This window comes from Antechinus flavipes, chromosome 4 (assembly GCF_016432865.1).
Source record: "Antechinus flavipes isolate AdamAnt ecotype Samford, QLD, Australia chromosome 4, AdamAnt_v2, whole genome shotgun sequence".
Lineage (NCBI taxonomy): Eukaryota > Metazoa > Chordata > Mammalia > Dasyuromorphia > Dasyuridae > Antechinus > Antechinus flavipes.
The window spans coordinates 88,247,915-88,269,221 of record NC_067401.1 but is presented as its reverse complement, the minus strand read 5'-3'; the positions used below and the strand labels follow the sequence as shown (position 1 = coordinate 88,269,221).

Below are 21,307 nucleotides of genomic sequence, written 5' to 3'. Positions count from 1 at the left end.
ATTATAGTAACCATGGCAATCTGTTAGGTCAGTCAACGGGAGAGCATTTAGATGGTACGAAAGGAGAAACGAGTACAGGGCAAAAAACTGACACAGATGTATTACCGAACATCTTCTTAAATGAACTCCCACCACCAATCCTAGTCACTGCTCATGAGGATGGACATCTTCGGTTATGGAACCTGGAGGTAAGGTTATAGCATGTCATTTGTTTATAATGAGAATTAATTTGGGGCAGAAAAAATAAGAAATAATAGATCATGCTTTGTGACTCTTCCATTAGACATTTATCAAGACTGCTCAGGTACCAGAGTACTAAAGTGTTCCCCACATTTTTCTTTTAGACATTATTTGATGACTAGCACCTAGATATTGACACAAAGGATTTCTAGAATGAAATATATCCTTATCCTATCCCCATAAATCTCCCATATAAACAAATAATTCGATAACAGTGTTCACCAAACACATAATACTTAAATGGATCTATGATCTCATTGATTGTATGTATTACTTCCAATGAAACAGATTGAAATTTATGTCTTCCCATTGTTTGCATCTCTTAAATAAGTTTTCCTGTTAATTCACCATGGATTTGTCCAATCAATATGCAAGGTACCTTCCTCAAGCTCTCTTGATATATGAAGGACACTAATGGAAAATTTGTTTTGGCCATCTGTTATCTCATGATATGAACAGCCTTCTTTTCTTTTTCATTTTTGCATTTCTTTGATTACAGATTTCACAATATGTTTTTAGTTTCTTGTTTATAATTTTATACAGTCCTCTAATGCCTAGCATGAGCCCTTTGGATGATCTTCAATTTCAATTATTCAAAGACTCATGAAGTTTCTCTCTAATATATGCATGTGTATACCAGCATGTGTGTGTATATATGTGTGTACATGCATATATATTGTACATAAATGTGTATATACATTATACACACACTAATGAAACAGTTGTATAGATACATCATCCAACTGTAAAATGATATTCCTAAAACATTTATGATCATGTCATTCCCTTGCTTTAGAATTCAATTTCTATTGCTTCACATCAAATTCACACTCCTCTAATATTTAAAGTCATTTCACTCTGATTTCAACTTATTCTCACTAAGATTATTGTACATTACTTACCTTCACACACTCCAGAATCCAGCTAAATTAGCCTACATGCTGTTCTCTGTACAAAACACTTTATCTCCTACCTCCATGCCTCTGCACAATGCTGTGAATATATTTTCTTTTCACCTCCACCTTTCAGGATCTTTAACTTACTTTAGAATTCAGCTCCTTTGCCTCCTACTAGAAGACTTTCTTATTCTCTTCAATTATTAATATTTTACCAAACTACATTTTACTTGTATTTTGTATTTACTTATATAATATGTATTTCCCCCATTAAAATATAAACTCCTATGGCAAGATTGCTGTTGTCTTTTTATCCCCAGAAGCTAGAAATTTTGGATCTCAGGAATTACTTTAATGTTCTGAGATAGGATAAAACAAATGTCATCTACAATAAAAAGCATCATCCAGAGGACTTTACCATCTAAAGGGAATTCCTGTTCAACTTGAATTTTGCACTAGATGGTCTCTATGATCATGGCTAACACTTTTGGCCACTACTTACAAGTTTTATGCCTCGATTGTTATCAATGATCTTATGGTTAAAAAACAGAATTTTCTAAGTAGTTATATCTTTCAAAAATTTCCCATAATTTTGGAACATTCATGGGAGATACATTGTTGAAAGAGAGTCTTTAAGGCAACATCCTAATATTACTAAATCAAATAATTTTCTTATATTTTGGTTGGATTTAATATTCTTTATATTATGAAGTCAGTTATATAACAATGAAGATGGAAGCAATTATGGACACTAAAATGTTAAAATCTTATCAAGGCCTGCTTTCTTATTAAGGAAAAATCATTCTCTCAGTATGTATGCCTTCAATACAGGAATATATTATTCAATTTTTTCTTTAGATAAAAAAGTGAGCATGCATGTTCTCTTGGCAGACTTTCTCTGATAATGTTCAATATTTTGGGGTATTTTTGTAGACATTGAAAATTGATCTCTCAATTTCTTCAAAATTGTATTGCCTCCAATAGAGAACCTCTTTATACATATATATTTGTTCTACTTTTGATGTTCTTCCTATCTTTGTCTTCTTCAATGAATCTGATGTTAGAATTTAAATATAGGCTCCACTATCCTTGGCAATGAAAATAGTTTACAAAAATATTTGCATATCATTTCCATCTTTCATGAATTTATTGTCTTTCAATTTCATCCTTATTCATGATATTGCTCATTTGAGTATTTTGCCAAATTTTCTTCAAATCATTTCCTCTCCTCTGCTTCTCAGTGTCTTTAGAAGAATTATTGTTCATAATAATCTATTATCCTTTTCTATAAAAATTATAAAAAAGTTTATTTTCTAAGCCAGGATTTTATTCTTGACTGCCATTCTTACTAGCAAGTAAGCCAGATTTGCTGACTAAGGAGTTTTTATGTTCTTTTGTTCTTCTCAATAAAGAAATTGTTTTACATTGGTTAAACTTCTGTGTGAAATTCTTGTAATCAATGTCAATATCCTATCTTATCAATTTCTAATTTTTCAGTACCAGTGACTTTTTGGATGAATAGTCAAGCTTAGCCACTCTTCAGTTAGGACTCAGTATAAGACTCAAACCTTCAAGACTACAGCAATATCATACTTGCCAAGTCCTGTGATTTTGATGTGATGCCGCCAATTTTTTGCATAAATCAGTATGATTAAAAATTTATGAATCCAATATCATTAAGGCTTAAAGAAACAAGAACAGCTGAGTGTGAGATAGGCATTTCTGAGTAAAAAAAAGAAAGGTTTGCCAGGGTGGGGGAAGAGTATCTGGGCAAAAATGAGCTCTTATCATGGTTATATATCCAGAAATACTTGTCTTGGGTACAGCGCCAGAGCAAGGCAAAGCACTGCTAATTCAGGAGCCTTGAAGGATTATACTTCCAATAGCCAAATCAAAAAAAAAAATTTCTATCAAGTGAAAGAACATTCTAAAATAAGTGATTACAAATGAAGGCAACACACTAGGATGACTAACACATACCCATGAAAAATGCTCATTAGTGTATAATTCATATGGTCGTAGTGGGAGCAGCTGTTGAACTTCAATGGTTATCAGTATAGCTTTATCATAGTTTATGTTGTGGTAGCTTCTTCAGATACTTAATGAGCTCTGGAACTAATTCAAGAATCAACTCTGAATCTTAACATTTGCAGTAGGATTTCAATAAAGCAAGTATGAATCAGTTTTTTTTTTCTGTATTACAAATTTGACTGTCCGGTTGATCCACCTACTAGATACTTCATCCCACTCCATTTCTTTGTACAATCCTAAGAAGAGAGAATTGTTTCCCTGTGCTGATTAACAGTCATGAAGTTTCCTTAATCTCTGACATGTGAACAAGAAGATCAGAAGGATAAAAATCTATAATTTAGCTAATATTCACCAAGGGCTAATAACATATTTTTTAAAATTACAGAGATGAAAGGTAGATTAACTGTTCCCCCCCCCCCATATGAATACTTCAAATAAGATAAGCCATTTTGGTGTGCAACAGGTAGATAGTGTTTTAACATCTGATTAACAAACAAGCAGGAGGTCTTCTGGACTAGTTTGTTATTGTCTATTTAGACAAGATCCTAATTTTTCTACAGAAGGAAAAAAGATTCCATAGCTAAGGAGGAGGAGAAATTAACTCCTTGTGGCTTCTACTATAAAGTAGAAAATCTTCCTTTCATAAAAAGAAGATTCTACTTCCAGTTATTTTAGAACCAAATGGGCTCCACATGGATTTATAATAAATATAGACAATTAATTTCTAGCATTGGTACAATTAAGGTTTAAAAGTATGAGATCATTTGATTCTAACCATGCTGTAAAGAAGCTATTATAACTTTTGTTATCCCTCTTTTGTGAACAAGAAAATTGACCATGAGGAAAACTAAAATGTGTCAATCTTGTCTTAAGGAATTAGGGCATTGCAGTATTCCTTAGGATTTCCCAGTATCATATAACATTAATGAGTAAAAGTAAAGAAGGCAGTTGATAGAAGTAAATCAGGATTATAGTTTGACAAGACATGAATGGTAACATGATAAAAGGGCAAGGGATTTGAAAGTAAACAATAGAATTCAGTTGGACTGGTGAAAAATAAGATCAAGATCCTATTCCTCAAAAAAATGTTGCAAAATAGACATCAAAGAGAGAATGAAAAATTTATTTAGGAAGAATGAAGCATAGGGAAAGATATATTAATAGAAAGCTATCTATTTCAAATTCTTCATTTGATGCCAAATGTCTTTCTAAATAAATGATTATGTGATAACCCCATATCCACATTAGGGAGGGGGGAAGGACCCTGATAAACAAGATTTACATGTCCAATAGAGATTTATGAAAGAATATAATTTATATTAGACTGGAGGTGGATATTGTGGGCCTTCAAATCTATATCCAAGAGTAATATGTCAGACTTTTTTTTATAAGAAAAGTCCTATGTCTTATGTATATTAGAGAAGTACCTCCTTCTTATGAGTTTTAGGATGATAGCTGGAAGAAAAGAAGGCATTAACAACTACCTCTCCTTACAAATCCATGATTTTAGGGGTCTGAGTATAGTAATTGGTTGAAAGGATAAGAGGATGAAAATAGAATTGTTCCCTAATTAACTAACGTGTGTGTGTGTGTGTGTGTGTGTGTGTGTGTGTGTGTGTAGTTTTATCCATTATATCACGTCCATATGGAAACATCAGAGTCCAGGTTTTTATAAATCAATTAACAAGCATTTGTTAAGTGTTCTTTATGTTCTCAAGATTATGCTATTTATAATAAATGAAACTATTCCTACTAACAAGGAATTTAATCTCTTAGGGAAGCAACAAGAATAAATATTCATATACATATATATATACATACATATACACATATACTTATATGTATGTGTATATGTAAATGCAGAATAACTATAAAGACAAATTCAAATAAACACAATGTAGATAAATAGGTAGCTTAAAATGGAACAAACTAGTAGTTTAGGGAACTTACAAAAAGCTTGATGTAAAAAATAGTATTTGAATTGAGTCTTGAAGAAAAGAGAGAAAATCTTTGAAGCAGAGGTAAGGAGACAATAAATTTCAGGAAAAGGAACAGGGATGAGAGAGGACATGTTTTGTATGAGGAACAAAGAGAAGACCAGCTTGGTTGAATACAGAAAGAGTATAAAAGAGGAAGTAACATAAACGCAGGCAGGAAAGGTCTGAAAAGTGTTCAAATGCTAAACTGAAAAGTTTGTTTGATTTTAGAGATAATAGGAAGCCATTAGATTTAGTGACTAAGGAAATGACATGGTCAGCTTTGCCCTAATCATTTTGACAGTAATGTGGAGGATGAACAGGAATGAGGAGAAAACATATAAGGCAGAGAAACCTATTACAAGGCTATTGCAATAATCCTAAACTGATAATAGGTGATGAGAGGATCTCAACTAAATATGAATAGAAAAGGGTTAAGATTTGATAAGTGATTGAATATGTGGACAAGGGAGAATGAGAAGTTGATACAAACACCAAGATTTTAGGTATGAAAGTTAAAAACAAAGGATAATTATCACTTATGCGATACATGACAATTATCTGGCAAGTGTCAGAATGGCCTTGAGTTGTTTTTTTCAAGTTAGGAATCAAAGGCTTTATAGTGGCATTTTTAAAATTTATTTTTTTAATTAAAACTTTTTATTTACAAAACATATGCATGGGTAATTTTTCCAACACTGACCCTTGCAAAGCCTTCTGCTCCAAATTTTCCCTTTCTTTCCCCATTCCCTCTCCTAGGTGTCAGGTAGTCCAATACATGTTAAATATGTTGAAATACATGTTAGATCCAATATATGTATACATATTTATACAGTTATCTTGTTGCACAAGAAAAATCAGATCAAGAAGGAAGAAAAAGAAAAACTGAGAAAGAAAACAAAATGCAAGCAAATAACAATAGAGAGAGAATTCTATGTTGTATTCCACACTCTGTTCCTAGGGTTCTCTTTCTGGATACAGATGGTTCTCTTCATCACAGTACAAGTGGAACTGGTTTGAATCACCTCAATGTTGAAGAGATCCACGTCTGTCAGAATTGATCATCGTATAGTCTTGTTGTTGCCATGTACAATGATCTCCTGGTTCACTTAGCATCAGTTCATGTAAGTCTCTCCAGGCCTTTCTGAAATTATCCTGCTGATCATTTCTTATAGAACAATAATATTCCATAATATTCATATATCATAACTCATTCAGCCATTCTCCGATTGATGCATCCACTCAGTTTCCAATTTCTTTCCACTACAGAAAGGGCTGCCACAAACATTTGGTCTCTTTCCTCCCTTTAAGATCTCTTTGGGATATAATCTCAGTAGAAACACTAATGGATCAAAGGGTATGCACTGTTTGGTAACTTTTTGAGCATAGTTCCAAATTGCTGTCCAGAATGGTTGGATGTATTCACAATTCCACCAACAATGTATCAATGTCTCAGTTTCCCCGCATCCCCTCCAACATTTGTCATTATCTTTTCCTGTCATCTTAGCCAATCTGACAGGTGTGTAGTAGTATCTCAGTTGTCTTAATTTGCATTTGTCTGATCAATAGTGATTTGGAGAACCTTTTCATGTAGCTACAAATAGTTTCAATTTCTTTATCTGAAAATTGTCTGTTCATATTCTTTGATCATTTATCAAGTGGAGAATGGTCTGAATTATTATAAATTTGAGTCAATTCTCTATATATTTTAGAAATGAGGCCTTTATCAGATGCTTTGGAAAAAATGTTTTCCCAGGTAATTGCTTCCCTTCTAATCTTGTCTGCATTAGTTTTGTTTATACAAAACCTTTTTAACTCAATATAATCAAAATTATCTATTTTATGATCAATTATGGTCTGTAGTTCTTCTTTGATCACAAATTCCTTCCTCCACAAATCTGAGAGTAAACTATCCTATGTTCTTCTAATCTGTTTATAATATCATTCTTTATGCCTAGGTCATGAATCTATTTTGACTTTATCTTGGTATACAGTATTAGGTGTGGGTCTGTGCTTACTTTCTGCCATGCTAATTTCCAATTTTCCCAGCAGTTTTTGTCAAATAGTGAATTTTTATCCCAAAAACTGGAGCCTTTGGGTTTATCAAATACTAGATTGTTATCGTCATTGGTTATTTTGTTCTGTGAACCTAACCTATTCCACTGATCAACTTCTCTGTTTCTTAGCCAGTACCAAATGGTTTTGATGACCACTGCTTTATAACACAGTTTTAGATCTCGTACAGCTAGGCCACTTTCATTTGCTTTTCTCTTCATTAATTCCTTTGAAATTCTTGATCTTTTGCTCTTCCAGATGAATTTTGTTATTTTTTTCTAGTTCAGTAAAATAGTTTCTTGGGAGTTTGATTGGTATAACACTAAATAAATAGATTAGTTTAGGGAGTATTGTCATCTTCATTATATTCTCTTGCCACTTATGCTAATAGTTTTCTTAATATTGAACCAGCCCTGCATTCCTGGTATAAATCCTACTTGGTCATGGTATCTTATCCTGGGGAAGATTTTCTGTAATCTCTTTGCTAATATTTTATTTAAGATTTTTGCATCAATATTCATTAAAGAGATTGGTCTATAATTTTCTTTCTCTGTTTTCATCCTACCTGGTTAGGTATCAATACCATGTCTATGTCATAAAAGGAATTTGGTAGGAGTCCTTCATTCCCTATTTTTTCAAATAGTTTACATAGTATTGGAGTTAATTATTCTTTAAGTGTTTGGTAGAATTCACATGTAAATCCATCTGGTCCTGGGATTTTTTTCATAGGGAATTGATTAATAGCTTGTTCTATTTCTTTTTCTAAAATGGAACTATTTAATTTATTTCCTCTTCTGCTAATCAGGGCAATCTATATTTTTTAAGGCATTCCTCCATTTCACTTAGGTTATTAAATTTATTGGCATAAAATTGGGCAAAGCAACTCCTAATAATTGCTCTAATTATTGGTAGATAGTTCTTCCTTTTCCTAATCAAATTAACTAAAGGTTTATCTGTTTTGTTGGTTTTTCCATAAAACCAACTCTTAGTTTTATTTATTAATTCAAGGTTTTTTTTTTACTTTCAATTTTATTAATCTCTCCTTTTATTTTTAGAATTTCAAGTTTGGTATTTGATTGGGGTTTTTAAAATTTGTTCTTTTTCTAACTTTTTTCGTTGCAAGCCTAATTCATTGATTTTTGCTTTTTTTATTTTATGCATATAAGCATCTAGAGATATAAAATTTTTCCTTATTACCAGTGTGGCTTCATCCCACACATTTTGCTATGTTGTCTCATTATTATCATTTTCTTGGATGAAATTATTGATTGTGTGTATGTTGATGCATTCCTGTTGCTGGGTAGGCGTGGCCAGGTCCCCTGAGATTCTGGCCTTTCGGGGTTCACTATTGATCTTTTGTGTTTGTGTTGGACGTTTTATAACTTCTCTGCTGATCTAGTGGCTTGCAACCAGGGTAGAGTGTCCAACACTGCTGCAGATTCCTGTAGATTCTTCTCCCTAGATTCTCTGCCACTCAGAGTCTGCACCACCCAGCAGAGTCTGCACAGCCCCAGGATTCTGCATTGTCTGCACTGGTGTTTGTGCTCAGTGTTTGCTAGGGTGCCTCCTTCCTATTTCTGATTGAAACAGACCTTTTTTGGTCTGTTTCCTCCCTGTAGATTCTCTGCCACACAGAGACTGCACTGCCACACTGAGATTGCACTACCCCAGGACTCTACACTGTCTGTCCTGGCATTTGTACTCAGCTGGTTACGCTGACTACCTCTCTCCCATTTCCAATTGAAACAGATCTTTTCTGGTGATCTTTGAAATTATCTTCTGCTGATAATTTGTTGCACTCCCAATATTTGTGAGTTCTGTGGATCTAGAGCTAATTCAGAGGCTGGATTTTGTAATTAGTGTGAAGGTTGTAGAAAAGGTCAGAGAGAAATGTGTGTCATCTCCACTATCTTGGATCTGCCCCCAGAAGTCTAGGTATTTATTTTTAATGGGATTTTATGTACAAAATACTAATTACAACTGTGCCCAATTCGGATAGCATAGCACCTTTCTACTATACCAATACTAACTAGCTAACTAGACCTACACAACTGTTAAAATAAACAAAGATTATCTTGTAGGTATCCTATTTGTACTAAATTAGAAATTTAACTTCAACTATAAGACTTCATAGAAAGAAAATTATAGCAAATCTTTTGTTTGTATTATTCTTTATTCAGGGGAAATTATTGAAGGATGTTTTACCTTTCACAAAACACTCTGCAATTTCTCTTACTACACTGTACACCGATATCTATGCCAGAGTGCTGCTTGCTGGAAATATGGGTAAGAGATCATTCTGTTCTGGAGTTTCCGTCACTCATCTACTCATGGGCATCATGATAGTTTATGTGTTAGAAAATTGGTCACAAAAATAATCTTATCAAACATACTAGGACAATGGCAAGATTATGTGGTTACTTGTTTTAAGTGTTAGACATAGAATATAGGATTGAGCATAAGAAGATTGTAATTTTACTCCTATTTTTCTATTGACTCTATAATCTCAGGCAAACTATTCTCTGTTTTCCCATCTGTACAATAAGGTTATTGCTACTTTCCAACCACCCACATTGTTGTGAAGAGTGCAAATTGCCATCACTCCCTTAGCATAAAAGAAATAGTTTGTGTAACCTACATTGATGAAGGGAACAGTGACATTATAGAGGAAGGGAGAGGGATAATTAGTTCTTGCTCTTTTTATAGTTGGCCTTTCATAGCTATTACTTAGACTAAATCAGAATTAATAAGAAGGCAAGTATCTCTTTAGTAATTTGTATTTCCTTTGAGGAATGGTCTTCTTAATTTCTTGCCATGTAATCACTTGTCCAAAAGCTTTTCATTCTTAGCTATTAAAGTGATATTCCTGATAAATGAAGCATAAAAAATGATGCTGTGAAATTGGACACTTTATGAATTATGCTCAGAGAAAAGACATATCCAGGTCGATATAAAGTTTTGTCCTTCATTTCTTGCTCTTTTAATTTATTCAGCATTGTAAGTAGCTGAGTGCTGGGAAATTGGTAGCATGAGTGCTATTTATCTGGAAACTACATAATACCTAATTAAAGAGTCTAAATCTCTAAATATTTATATCTATACAGAAGGTCATGTAATACTCTGGACTATTGGTTCCTTCCTAGACCCTCCACATGAAGAAAAGGTGAGAATCCACTGTTGCTCTTGAATTATTCAATCAACAGATATTTATTAAGTGCCTACTATGTGCTAGGAACTGTACTAAACAATAGATATACAAAGATAAAAATGAAACAGTCCCTTCCCTCACAAAATTTAAATTCTATCAAAAGAAAAACACAAGTCTGGACCCTCACTGAGCTTAAAAGTTAGTTGAAAAGACAGGAATAAATACATTATTTTGGGCAAGTCATCTAGCCTCTCTGGATAAACTACCATATTAGATGACTAGTAAGGTTTATCTAGGATTTAAATCTGCACTCTTAGATGAATCTATATATACACATCAAAAGATATTTAGATGGCTAATATGGAAATGTTTTGCATGATTTCACATGTATAATTGATATTATATTCCCCTGGGGTTGGGGAGGGGTGAGATGGGGAAAGAGTTTGAAATTCAAAATTTTTTTAAATGGATATTAATTTTATGTATTTATTTATTTAAAACTTAAATACTAAATAGAAAAAAAAAAGAAAAGAAAAAGGAAAAAATTGTCATGTGTCCTTAGGGGCAGCTAGGTGGCGCAGTGGATAAAGGACCAGCCCTGACATCAGGAGAACCTGAGTTCAAATGCGGCCTCAGACACTTAACATTTCCTAGCTGTGTGACCCTGGGCAAATCACTTAACTCCAATTGCCTCAGCAAAAAAAGCAATAAATAAATTGTCATGTGTACAGCAGAACATGAGAGAATTCAAAAAATGAAATAAATTTCTATTTCAAGAAAGTGTATATAATAAATACTTCACATTATATTCAGAACTGTGCATCTTTTCTTTGCTTCCTTATAGCTTTTCTTTTTGTTCTCTGCTGTACACATTTACTTTATTCTTTCTTCCCCTCCTCATCACATCCTCCAAGCAGGTTACAGTTAAGTGCACATAGATTCATATACACACACATATACATATGTACATACATAAACATACACACATGTAGATATCTATAATCATACACATATGTATTAATAAACATCTTTGTAAGGTTGTAATGATTCTTATTTGTCCTCTGTTTCTCTGAAGATGGATAACATCATGTTCCTTAGGTTTAAGTCTCACCATACTTTTCTAAATCTACCAACTCAGCATTTCCTACAATACAGCAATATTCCAACCTTATACTATCTAGTTGTTTTAAATTTCCTAAAACAATATTAATTAATATGGCTGACATATATTATAGTTTCCCTATTTTTCCTTTTTGATTACATCTATTTTAACTTTTACTTTGAGATCAATATTAATAAGTCTGTTTTTATTTAAACTAATAGATTCTACTTCTGATCTTTATTATTTGTTTACATCTCTTATTTCCTATCCCTCCTGACTCTTCTGCTTTACTTTAACCTGATACTTTGCCTTCCTATTACTTAACCTACCAACTCTACAAGCATCCCTCCCTTATCTTCTCATTCTACCTCTCCCCCCATTCTTGTTAACTTACTGAACCTTATCCCATTCCTATTAATCTGTACAACCTTTTATACTCCCTCCCCCTTTTACCCCTATCCTATTCCCTCTCCTTATTATTTCTTAATTTAGAAGATGTTTAAACCTTTCTAGATATATATGTATTGTTCCCTCTTTAATCCATTTCTGATATGAATAGGATTCCAGAACTACCAGCCATCCTCCCCCATCTACTTCCTCTGTGTTAATTCTTACTCTTGCACCTCATTCATGTAACATAATTCCTCTTTTTACCTTTTCCTACATGCTTTTGCTTTTTAGAATCACATCATACTCATCTCTACCCTAATCTTTCAAACAATCCACTCACTAATGAAAATCTTGGACATATGGTTTACATTGCTACATATAAAACATAAACAGTTTATCAGACATATGGTTTACATTGCTACATATAGAGCATAAACAGTTTTTCCCTATTGAATCCTGTGAAGTTAATCGTTGATGTTTACTTGATAATTCATAGATGATATTAATTTTTAAAATGTAATTAGGAATAATATTTTATATTATCACAGTATTAAGAGTAAGATGTGATAGCAGTAAGGTATTTTGCAATGCACATTTATTATCTCATGTTATGTATTTAAACTGAACTGTAGATCATAAAGGGACTTATAAAGATCATTTAGTCCGCAGCTTATTAAACTGTGTTTTTAAATATCATATAGAGGGTCAGCTAGGCAGCAGAGTGGATAGAGCACCACCTCTGAAGTCAGGAGGATCTGAGTTCAAATCTGATCTGAGACACTTGAAACCTACTAGCTGTGTAACATTAAGCAAGTTACTTAACCCTGATTGCCTCCGCATAAAAAAAAAAAAAAAAAAAAAAAAAAAAAAAAAAAAAAAAAAAAAGAAAGAAAGAAAAAAGGAGGAGGAGGAAGGAGTGGTGGTAGAGGAGAAAGAAATTAGCCTTCCCCGCTAGGTATGATAGCTAACATTCAATTTTTAATTAAGTCATCATTGACATGTTCAGAAAAAAGCCCTTTGGCAGAAAAAACTGCTAGTTTTTTCACCTGTCCATATGCTAAGAAAGTCTTGACTTGGGATTTTTTTTAATTATTTTAAAAATTTTTGTATTGAAACAAATTTATTATTAATTTTATTGGAACAAAAATTCCACCTTACAAGTGTATATGATACTCTATAGTTTTAAAAAGCAATTTCCATATACATAATCACATGTGACTTTCACTTCAATCAGGTATTATGTCTACTTTATAAATACAGTAAATGTAGGAAACAGAATCAAAAAAAGTTAAGTGATTTAAGTTCAAAGAGTGATGTTAATTTTTAAGACATTTTAATTGAGCTTTAAAAAATAAACCATCTTTTAAAAATCTTATATTTAAAATAACAAGATAGAGAGATGTACTGTCCTTTATCATTAGTGACATAAAGCTATTATTCCATTGTATAAATAAAGGCTGTGGGAGGGTAGGATCTTTCCAAAAAGAGGGATCTACTTAGTCTGTGAATATGAAAAAGTGGACAATTTACTACAAAAGAGGCTTAATGAAAGGAAAAGGCTGACTGCATATCTATAAGGGCAAACAGCAAAAGAGGCAACCCAAAATACCAAGCTCTGTTCCTCCCCAAACAGAGGAATTCAGGAGGGATCTCACCCTAATCTTTGTGACCAAAAGGATACATGAAAACTGAATTAAAAGAAGGCAGGAACAAGACATTTCTGGGCATAAAATAATACAAACCCTTATAGGAATGTTAATATGAACACATGATATCTGTTTATTTGGGCAGAGAGTTCTTAGTCTGGCTTCTACTGGTATTGATAAAATTCTCTCTGATATTAATGAAAGCATCTTTTGGCTGTTATGAATTCTACCCAGAAATGTAGTGAGATGGAAAGGGAGGCCATATTTTCTATGAGAATTGAAGATGAGAAAATGAGAAGAGTGATAAGGAAACGTCAAGAAAGGAAGAATACTTACAGCTGAACTTTACTTGAGGTCTCATTTTTTTCATAGTACCAATACTCATATGTTATCAAGCTCTAGAACGTCCTATTAATGGGACACACAAGAATACTCCATATTTGGATTTTAGAGTTATCAACTCCAGTTCCCAAAAGACAAGACAGACATTTTTCAAAAAGAGCTTTATCAGGGAACTAAGACACAATATAATATTAAGTAGAAAACTGAATGGTTTACAAAGTATAGAAATTGTCCTAAAGTAACTACAATCTGGAAATAGTTTGGCAGACATACCTACTCTATTCCTCAGGCTTAAGCCCTATCTTGAAAAACCTTAATTGACCAAGGTTTTTCCCATGTGGCAATACACATTTTTCTCCCAAGATTTTAAATCATCCTGCACTCTTTCTGCAGAGTAGCCTTATTGTCCCTATCCTAGAGGTCTCTATGACTACTCTCCCTGGAAAGTCTCTCCTCAGTCCTGGTTCATTATTCTCTGTCTGACAGGGTTTTCCTAAAATAGCCTCACTAGCCCATTTTAAGGTTCACTCCATCATTCAGGAAGGTCAGCCTATGTTTCTTCCTTCAAGGTCGTGCTCACATAGGTGTTTTAGATCTTAAAATCTGCCTATTCTTTCTAGCCAAAACACTGACATTTATGCAACTGAATTTGCTTCCTAATTATAGAACCTTTAACACAATAAGTGCTTGAGAAACTTGCACAGTAACAAAAGTGTTAACAAAACTCTTGTACCTAATCAAGAGACCAAGAATTAAATCCTGCATCAAACTCTTAGCAGATATATAGTGGTGGGAAAATTACTTAATCCTAGTCCATTAAATATAAAATTGGGCATGTTAATAATTATATTACTTACCATGCAGAGTGGCTTGAGAAAAATGCCTTGAATGCCTTAAATACCATATAATGATGCATAACTATTTATTGATCATTTATCATATTTTTGTAACAAATAATATTGTTTTCATTATTTAGAAATTTAAGCAGCAGATTGCATGGCGTGGGCATGCTTTGAAAATTGTCAATGTCATCTACGTAGAGGATAAACAAGTGGTATTGACCTGTTCTGTTGATGGGTCAATAAGGTAAGTGCATGCTTGCATTTTCCATCAAAACAAGGTTTATGGAACAATTCCCTGATTATTAAGTAGATAGAAGTAAAGGAAGAATTGGTCCCATAATCTCATGGCCTGAATTGTTCAGAATTTTACTCCTGAAAAAGAAATTGTATATGTGAGTCTTGAGACTATAGCATTAAGTTTGGAATTCTTTACTAAGCTCTTAAGTGCCTTAAATGATTCTACAACATGAAACGAATAAGAAAAGTTTCCCCAAAGTAACTCAAAAAATGGGTCAAATCTAAGGAATACAATGAAAATATAATTTGTGGAAAAGAACAAATACATAGAAAAGATACACATTACAGGCTGTAGCCAGAACTGATTAGCAGCCTTGTTGCTATTTATTTGATTTTTTTTTTTAGTGCTTAAGAATTTGAAAATTGCTTCCCCATGAAATATGGCATAAATACACATACATACATATAAATATACACATATATGTATGTGTGTATATATGTATATACATATATACATATTATTTGTTAGTGCTTACTTAAGAGTTATAAAATTGCCTCTCCATGCTACATAACCCATGCCATATAGCACAAATACACATATATTCACATGTGCACATAGATATAAACACACATACATAAGATAGATACTTCAGAAAGTATTATGTGGAAGAAAGGAAGAAATAAAGGAAAAAATATATGTTTATTATTATGAAATATATTTGGAAGGCAATTTTCTATCATTGATGATAGATCAAGTGATGATACTTCAAAGATCTGTTTTCATGGCATTTATATGAGCATTAAATCAGATTATAACTACTTATGCACCATAATAGAAGGTCTTTTTGAGTTTCTATGGCTGGTAAAAATAATTCAACACTGGGTTGCCAACCTTTTAATAATGAGCCTTTCCACATTTAACTCTGTTAGTCTTTAAGTGAGAGATACTCTGTTGTTAAATTCATGTTTAAATCTTTATAATCTATTAGGATTTGCCGGAGCTTGTGCTTTTCTGACAGTCTTCAAGGAGTCAGAGTAACTATCCCATCATGATAGGAACTAAAGTCCATTGGAATAAGCCACAGGAAGATGCTAATGGGGCAGCTACTACTCCCCAAACCCTGCCACATTGCATACTTCATAATATCTATCATCTATCTATCTGTCTACCTATTTTTCATCTATCTAAAAAGCAATCTATGTAGTATCAGAGATAAAGATAGAGGCAGACAGACATAAATACATATATAACATGTATGTATGTATTTACATACATATGTGGATATTATAATATCTCTGAAATAATTACATTCATGAGCATGTCAAAAATTCATCAAAAAAAAATCCTGTTAGTCTGGCAAGGGTTCTAAACCTGAGACAGCTGTTTCTCAATATTGTTGAGTTCCTTTGTAATCTTCCATACTTTAATCTTGTTATCACTTTAATCTTTCACAACACAAAAAAAAGATTAAGAACTCCAACTCAGAAGAAAATAGAAACAAAAGTTAAAGACACTTGAAGTAAATTAAAGAGTTTGAACTTAATTTGAAAGTATAGAGCAATCAATTCATAAACTTTTGTAGCATAACAGGCAAAGCAGTGAACTAGGAATCAAGAGAGCAGATTCATTTAGTTCTGTCTCGAGTACTAAATCAGCTATGTGTCATTTCATTTCATATTCTCTTTTGTAAAGTGAAGAGCATTTCTAATATTTTCTATGATTCTCTTAATTGATACCAAAAACTGCAACTAATTTCACCAGAATTTCAATACTGAAAATAAAATGCCTCTCAGTATATTCTCCTTTCTTTGTACCAGTTTGTGTGCTCACAGTTACTTCCTTGTCATTTTTTTTCTGATCAGCCTGATGTATCCCCAGCCAATCAAGAAAAAAGTGTAAGTCCTTGAATGGCATGCTGTTTGAGAACAAAATTCCACAATTGATCCAACAGTTGTGCTGTCCAACAGGAGATATTGCTAGTGGACTAGTAATGATGTTCAGAATGCAAAAAAAAATGTTATTCACAACTCTGGCCCCTCTATTCTGTAGTGCACCCTATTTTCAGCTACCTCTCAGCAAAGGTGCTAATTATTTTTATCACTCACTTTTAGAAACACTGCTTCCTATCCTGTTAAGTTCAGAACTACTAATTCTGATTGCTAACTTCCCTTCCTAGGCACATTTCTTTTCATTTTTAAAATATGTGATATTTCATTTTCCCCTGCTTAACACATTAAAACAAATTTTTAAGATTTTTTTTAAGTTTTGAGCTCCAAATTTATCCCTCTCCCCTTCCTCCTCCTTCAGAAGATAAGTAACCAGATATAGCTTATACATGTACAATTATGTAAAACTTTTCCAAATTAGTCATTTTGTACAAGGAGACTCAAAAAGAAGAATGAAAGAAAGAAAATGAAAAATAGTATGTTTCATTCTGTATTCAGACAATATCAGTTCTTTTTCTGGAATCAGATAGCATGTATGTTAGTCTTTTAGGATTGTCTTAGATCATTCCATTGCTGAGAATAAGTAAGCCAGGAACATTTCTTTTTACAATAAAGGTAATAATTTTTCACTGTTATTTCTAAATATCCTCACTTTCAAATCTTATTAAACAAACATATATAGACATTTATAAATGAAGTAAGTGTGACTAAAGGATAGGTTTGGAATCAGAACCAGGAAGTTAGTTCTTATTTGCCTCAAAAGGCAAATGTTTAGTGGGGCTAAAGACTAGTACAGCTAAAGTCCAGGAAATTAAGGCTCAAGAGAATCAAAGAGGAAAATTCAGAATTTTCAAGAACTATGAATATACTAAAAACAGCAGCAGTTAAGAGACTAGATGTTACTTAGTAAAGGCTTTGATATTCATCTCTAAAATTATCCAGGTTTTCATACCATTGTGGTTTCTAGACTTTTAAAATGATAATAGCTTTACATGCATTATTTCATTTCTGCATTACAACAATATGACACAGCACTATATATGATATTGCCATGTCATATACATTTGCAGTATCAACATAATCTGATACGTGGCACACATGTCATATATCACATATAATTTTATAATTTAACATAACTTTCACTATTTTGTTTAAAATTATCCTAATTTACAAGGTTAGTGGTTGATAGGACAAGGAATCAAAAACCAGGAATTCTATCTCTATATTAGGGACATATTAGGTAAAGATAAATCATCTAGATTTTGTAATTCATAATGCTCAAGGACAGAACAGGCTAGTATTAATCCTCACTGTTTAATTGTGGAATTATTATCTGCATTCTTCTGTTGTTAGAATTTGCCATAGTCTAGATGCCCTAGTTTTGGTCAAATGTTCATTCTAAGATCTCCCAAACTGAGCCCATGATAGGTGGATCCACATTGTTCTTCTTTGTGACTTTGAAGTGAGATAGGAAAATGAAGGAAAACTTGCCCAAATGTCATTTGTTCAAGCCTCATTACTTAGAGGTAAATACATATACTAAGGACTCCTTTTAGTTATCTTGTGCAAAAGAAAAACCATAGATAAATTGATGTCAAAAGATATTCCATAGCAAATGATCCATTATTGTCATCTTTTTTCCCCAGAGACCATAACTGAAAATAAGTATAATTATAAGGTAGAATGTAAACTGTTAAAGGGAAGGGACTGATTCATTTTGTCTCTGTAGCCCCAGTGCTCTAAAGTACCTATACGTTAATAAGGTGAGGCCCTAAACAATATTTTTTCAAAGATATCCTTGGATCTTCGGATCAAGTGAGAATATAGTTTTAAAAATCTTTTTCTTAGTGCCAATACTTAAAAGTAACATTAAAATAATGTAAAAAAAAAGTAAAATAAAATAAGTTTTATTTTATGGTTTAATTCTATCAATAATCTTGGTTCCTAGTCACTCCTGCTTGGTTATGCACATTATTTGTGGAAAAATCACCTTTGTATTCTTTCCCTTAGGTACCTCCTTTGCTAAATAAATTACTAATATTGCATAGTCCTCAAATTTTGTTCAAAAATATTATATCCTACATGAATAGTCTTATGGAATGGCATGGGATAAGAATTAGATATCAAAGAGATAAAAGAACTTGAAAAAAACTGAAGGACCCATAAAAAAGTACAAAAATGGTTTCAAAAGCAGTCTGTCGCTTAATTTTAAGTATAAAATTTTCTCTTTACCTCTTCTAGAGTTTGGCATGCTCGTAATGGACATTACTGTGGCTACTTTGGACAGCGCAGAAAATTTGAACTGAATCAAGTATCTGATTTCATCTTGCCTTGTGATGTTACTGAACGCCCTGTAGAAGTAAGAGAAGAGAGCAAATACACGGAAAAGAAACAGAAATATGAATATCCTCTCATATTTGATCGTAACAAGTGAGATAACAATTTTTATTTTGAGGGACAATTGTGAGAGTGGGAGATTACAAACTATATTTTTAAACAAAATAATGGAAGTTATGTTAAATTGTAAAATTATCTATGTGTAATATATAATATATACCATGTACCATGTGTGGTTCTATGTTGATACTACTATATAGTGGGAGTATATTTATCTTTTTTGGGGGGAGGGTGAAAATCCACCAAGAGATCTGTATAACTAAAACCCAACTTAATGAACCAGTTTCTAAGGGTTTGTTTTATTTTTTAGAAGATCCTCTCTTTGATATATGGTATTGAACATATATACACACACATACCCCATTTCTTTTTTAAAAAACTTAATATATTATATCAAAAGCATTTCAATAGCTTTCAAATTGACCTTTATGTCATCCCTTCATTTCATTCTATATACTATCACCATGTTAATATCCTTAATATTCAATCATTTCACTCTGTTGTTTAAAAATTGTTGCTGTCTTCCTGATGCCTTTAGGATAACACTTAAACTTTGATTCTCCCAGAGCTGTAACTAATGTAAGGAGTGATTTGGGTTTTGTCTCAGGAAACATAAGTTGAAAAGATGCAAAATCATTTTAAGAATGATTTTTAAAGATTATGCATTTGGATATTTATTATATTTACATTTTAGTCACATATGCATCTTTTGGCAATTGAAAGAACTGAATTTAGAACCTATTGGTAACAATAATTAGATATAAGAGAAAACTAACAGATATCTACGTCCAAATAAGCTCCTCCCCTGTACAATCATACTATATATTGCTCCCACCCCAGGTAGTAGCCTCCTTAGAAATATTTTGGTATCTCCTACAGGGCTTGTGTCCTGAGAATTTTTTCTTTATAAGGTGAAATCCCAGGATTTTCTCTTCCACCTAATTTATCTTTATTAATTCTTGTATTATTATATTTTATTCATTTTTTCCAGTTATTACAATTGCTGTTTATATGTCTGGCCTTCATACTCTGGATCTAATCTATTTAATTTTTGACTTTTTCTCTCAATATTCTCCCATCTTAGACTTTCCATTCCATATAGATCAATCTCCCCACTCTTGCTTAAGTAATCTATGCTTATTCTCCCCTTCATATCCTTACCTTGGATAGGTACCACTCCTATCCCTAGAATATTTTTCCATCTTCCTTTCACCTAGCCAAATCCTACACATCTTTATCATCTACATTAAGCCTTTTCTAGATATTTCATAAGATCATCTCAATTTTAATAGGGAAATGACCTTAAAAACCAATTGTCCAAATTCCCTAATTCTATAGATGAGAAAACTGTTATCTGCAAAAGTGAAGTAACTTGTCCAAAATATCAGAGATGGTATTTAAATTCAATGCCAAATTTAGTGCTTTTCTTCCCCCCGCCCCCTACGCCCCCCCCCCCCCCGCATTGCATCACACTGTCACTGATAAAGTAGATTTCCTGTGTTAACCCAGCCATCTTTTAAATTTTTAATTGTTTTTTTTTTCTTTAAAAAGGATCTGTATTTTGTTGATTTCCTAAAACTGAGTAATTGTATTAAGGATCTTGGGTGTTTTCTTTCACCTGGCAGGATGCTGTTATTTCATTTGTTGTTATTAATATTATATAGTGACTAGCCCACTGGGGGTGGGGGGGGAAGAGTCTTTTTTTTTTCATGGAAAAACATTCTGTCTGTTGGCTATTTTAAAAATTATATTATAATTATATGGAAGATTATATGGAAAGAAAAAATTACCAGAAACTTCATTTTAGAAAAGTTTCCATGAGCCAGATAAAAGTAAAAAGTCAGCCATAGTCCACAGTCAATGGTTTTCCCAAATCTACCATGAATTATTACCTACTGTATGCTAATAAATGCAAATCAGTTATAGAAACCATGTTGTTTTCTTTGGCTAGTGGCACTGGTAATCATAAGAACCATGACTTTTGTGTGGCACAGTGGGTATGTTTTGTACTTTTAAAAAGGAGACTACTTGTGGTTTACTTGCAATGAGGAAGAGAAA

General features: G+C 32.7%; 1 protein-coding gene across 5 annotated transcripts in view; it reads left to right on the top strand.

Moving 5' to 3' along the window:
• The window catches only part of WDR64 (WD repeat domain 64), a 165,728-nt gene that overhangs the window by 133,071 nt on the left and 11,350 nt on the right, over positions 1–21,307 (top strand). For 3 of the 5 annotated variants that reach the window (XM_051993507.1, XM_051993506.1, XM_051993511.1), the window contains 5 exons: positions 28–188; positions 9,379–9,484; positions 10,303–10,361; positions 14,803–14,912; positions 19,094–19,282. In XM_051993507.1, coding sequence (XP_051849467.1) covers positions 28–188; positions 9,379–9,484; positions 10,303–10,361; positions 14,803–14,912; positions 19,094–19,282 — 625 coding nt within the window. The remainder of the gene's footprint in view (positions 1–27; positions 189–9,378; positions 9,485–10,302; positions 10,362–14,802; positions 14,913–19,093; positions 19,283–21,307) is intronic. The other 2 variants (XM_051993510.1, XM_051993508.1) reach the window with 2 other exon arrangements.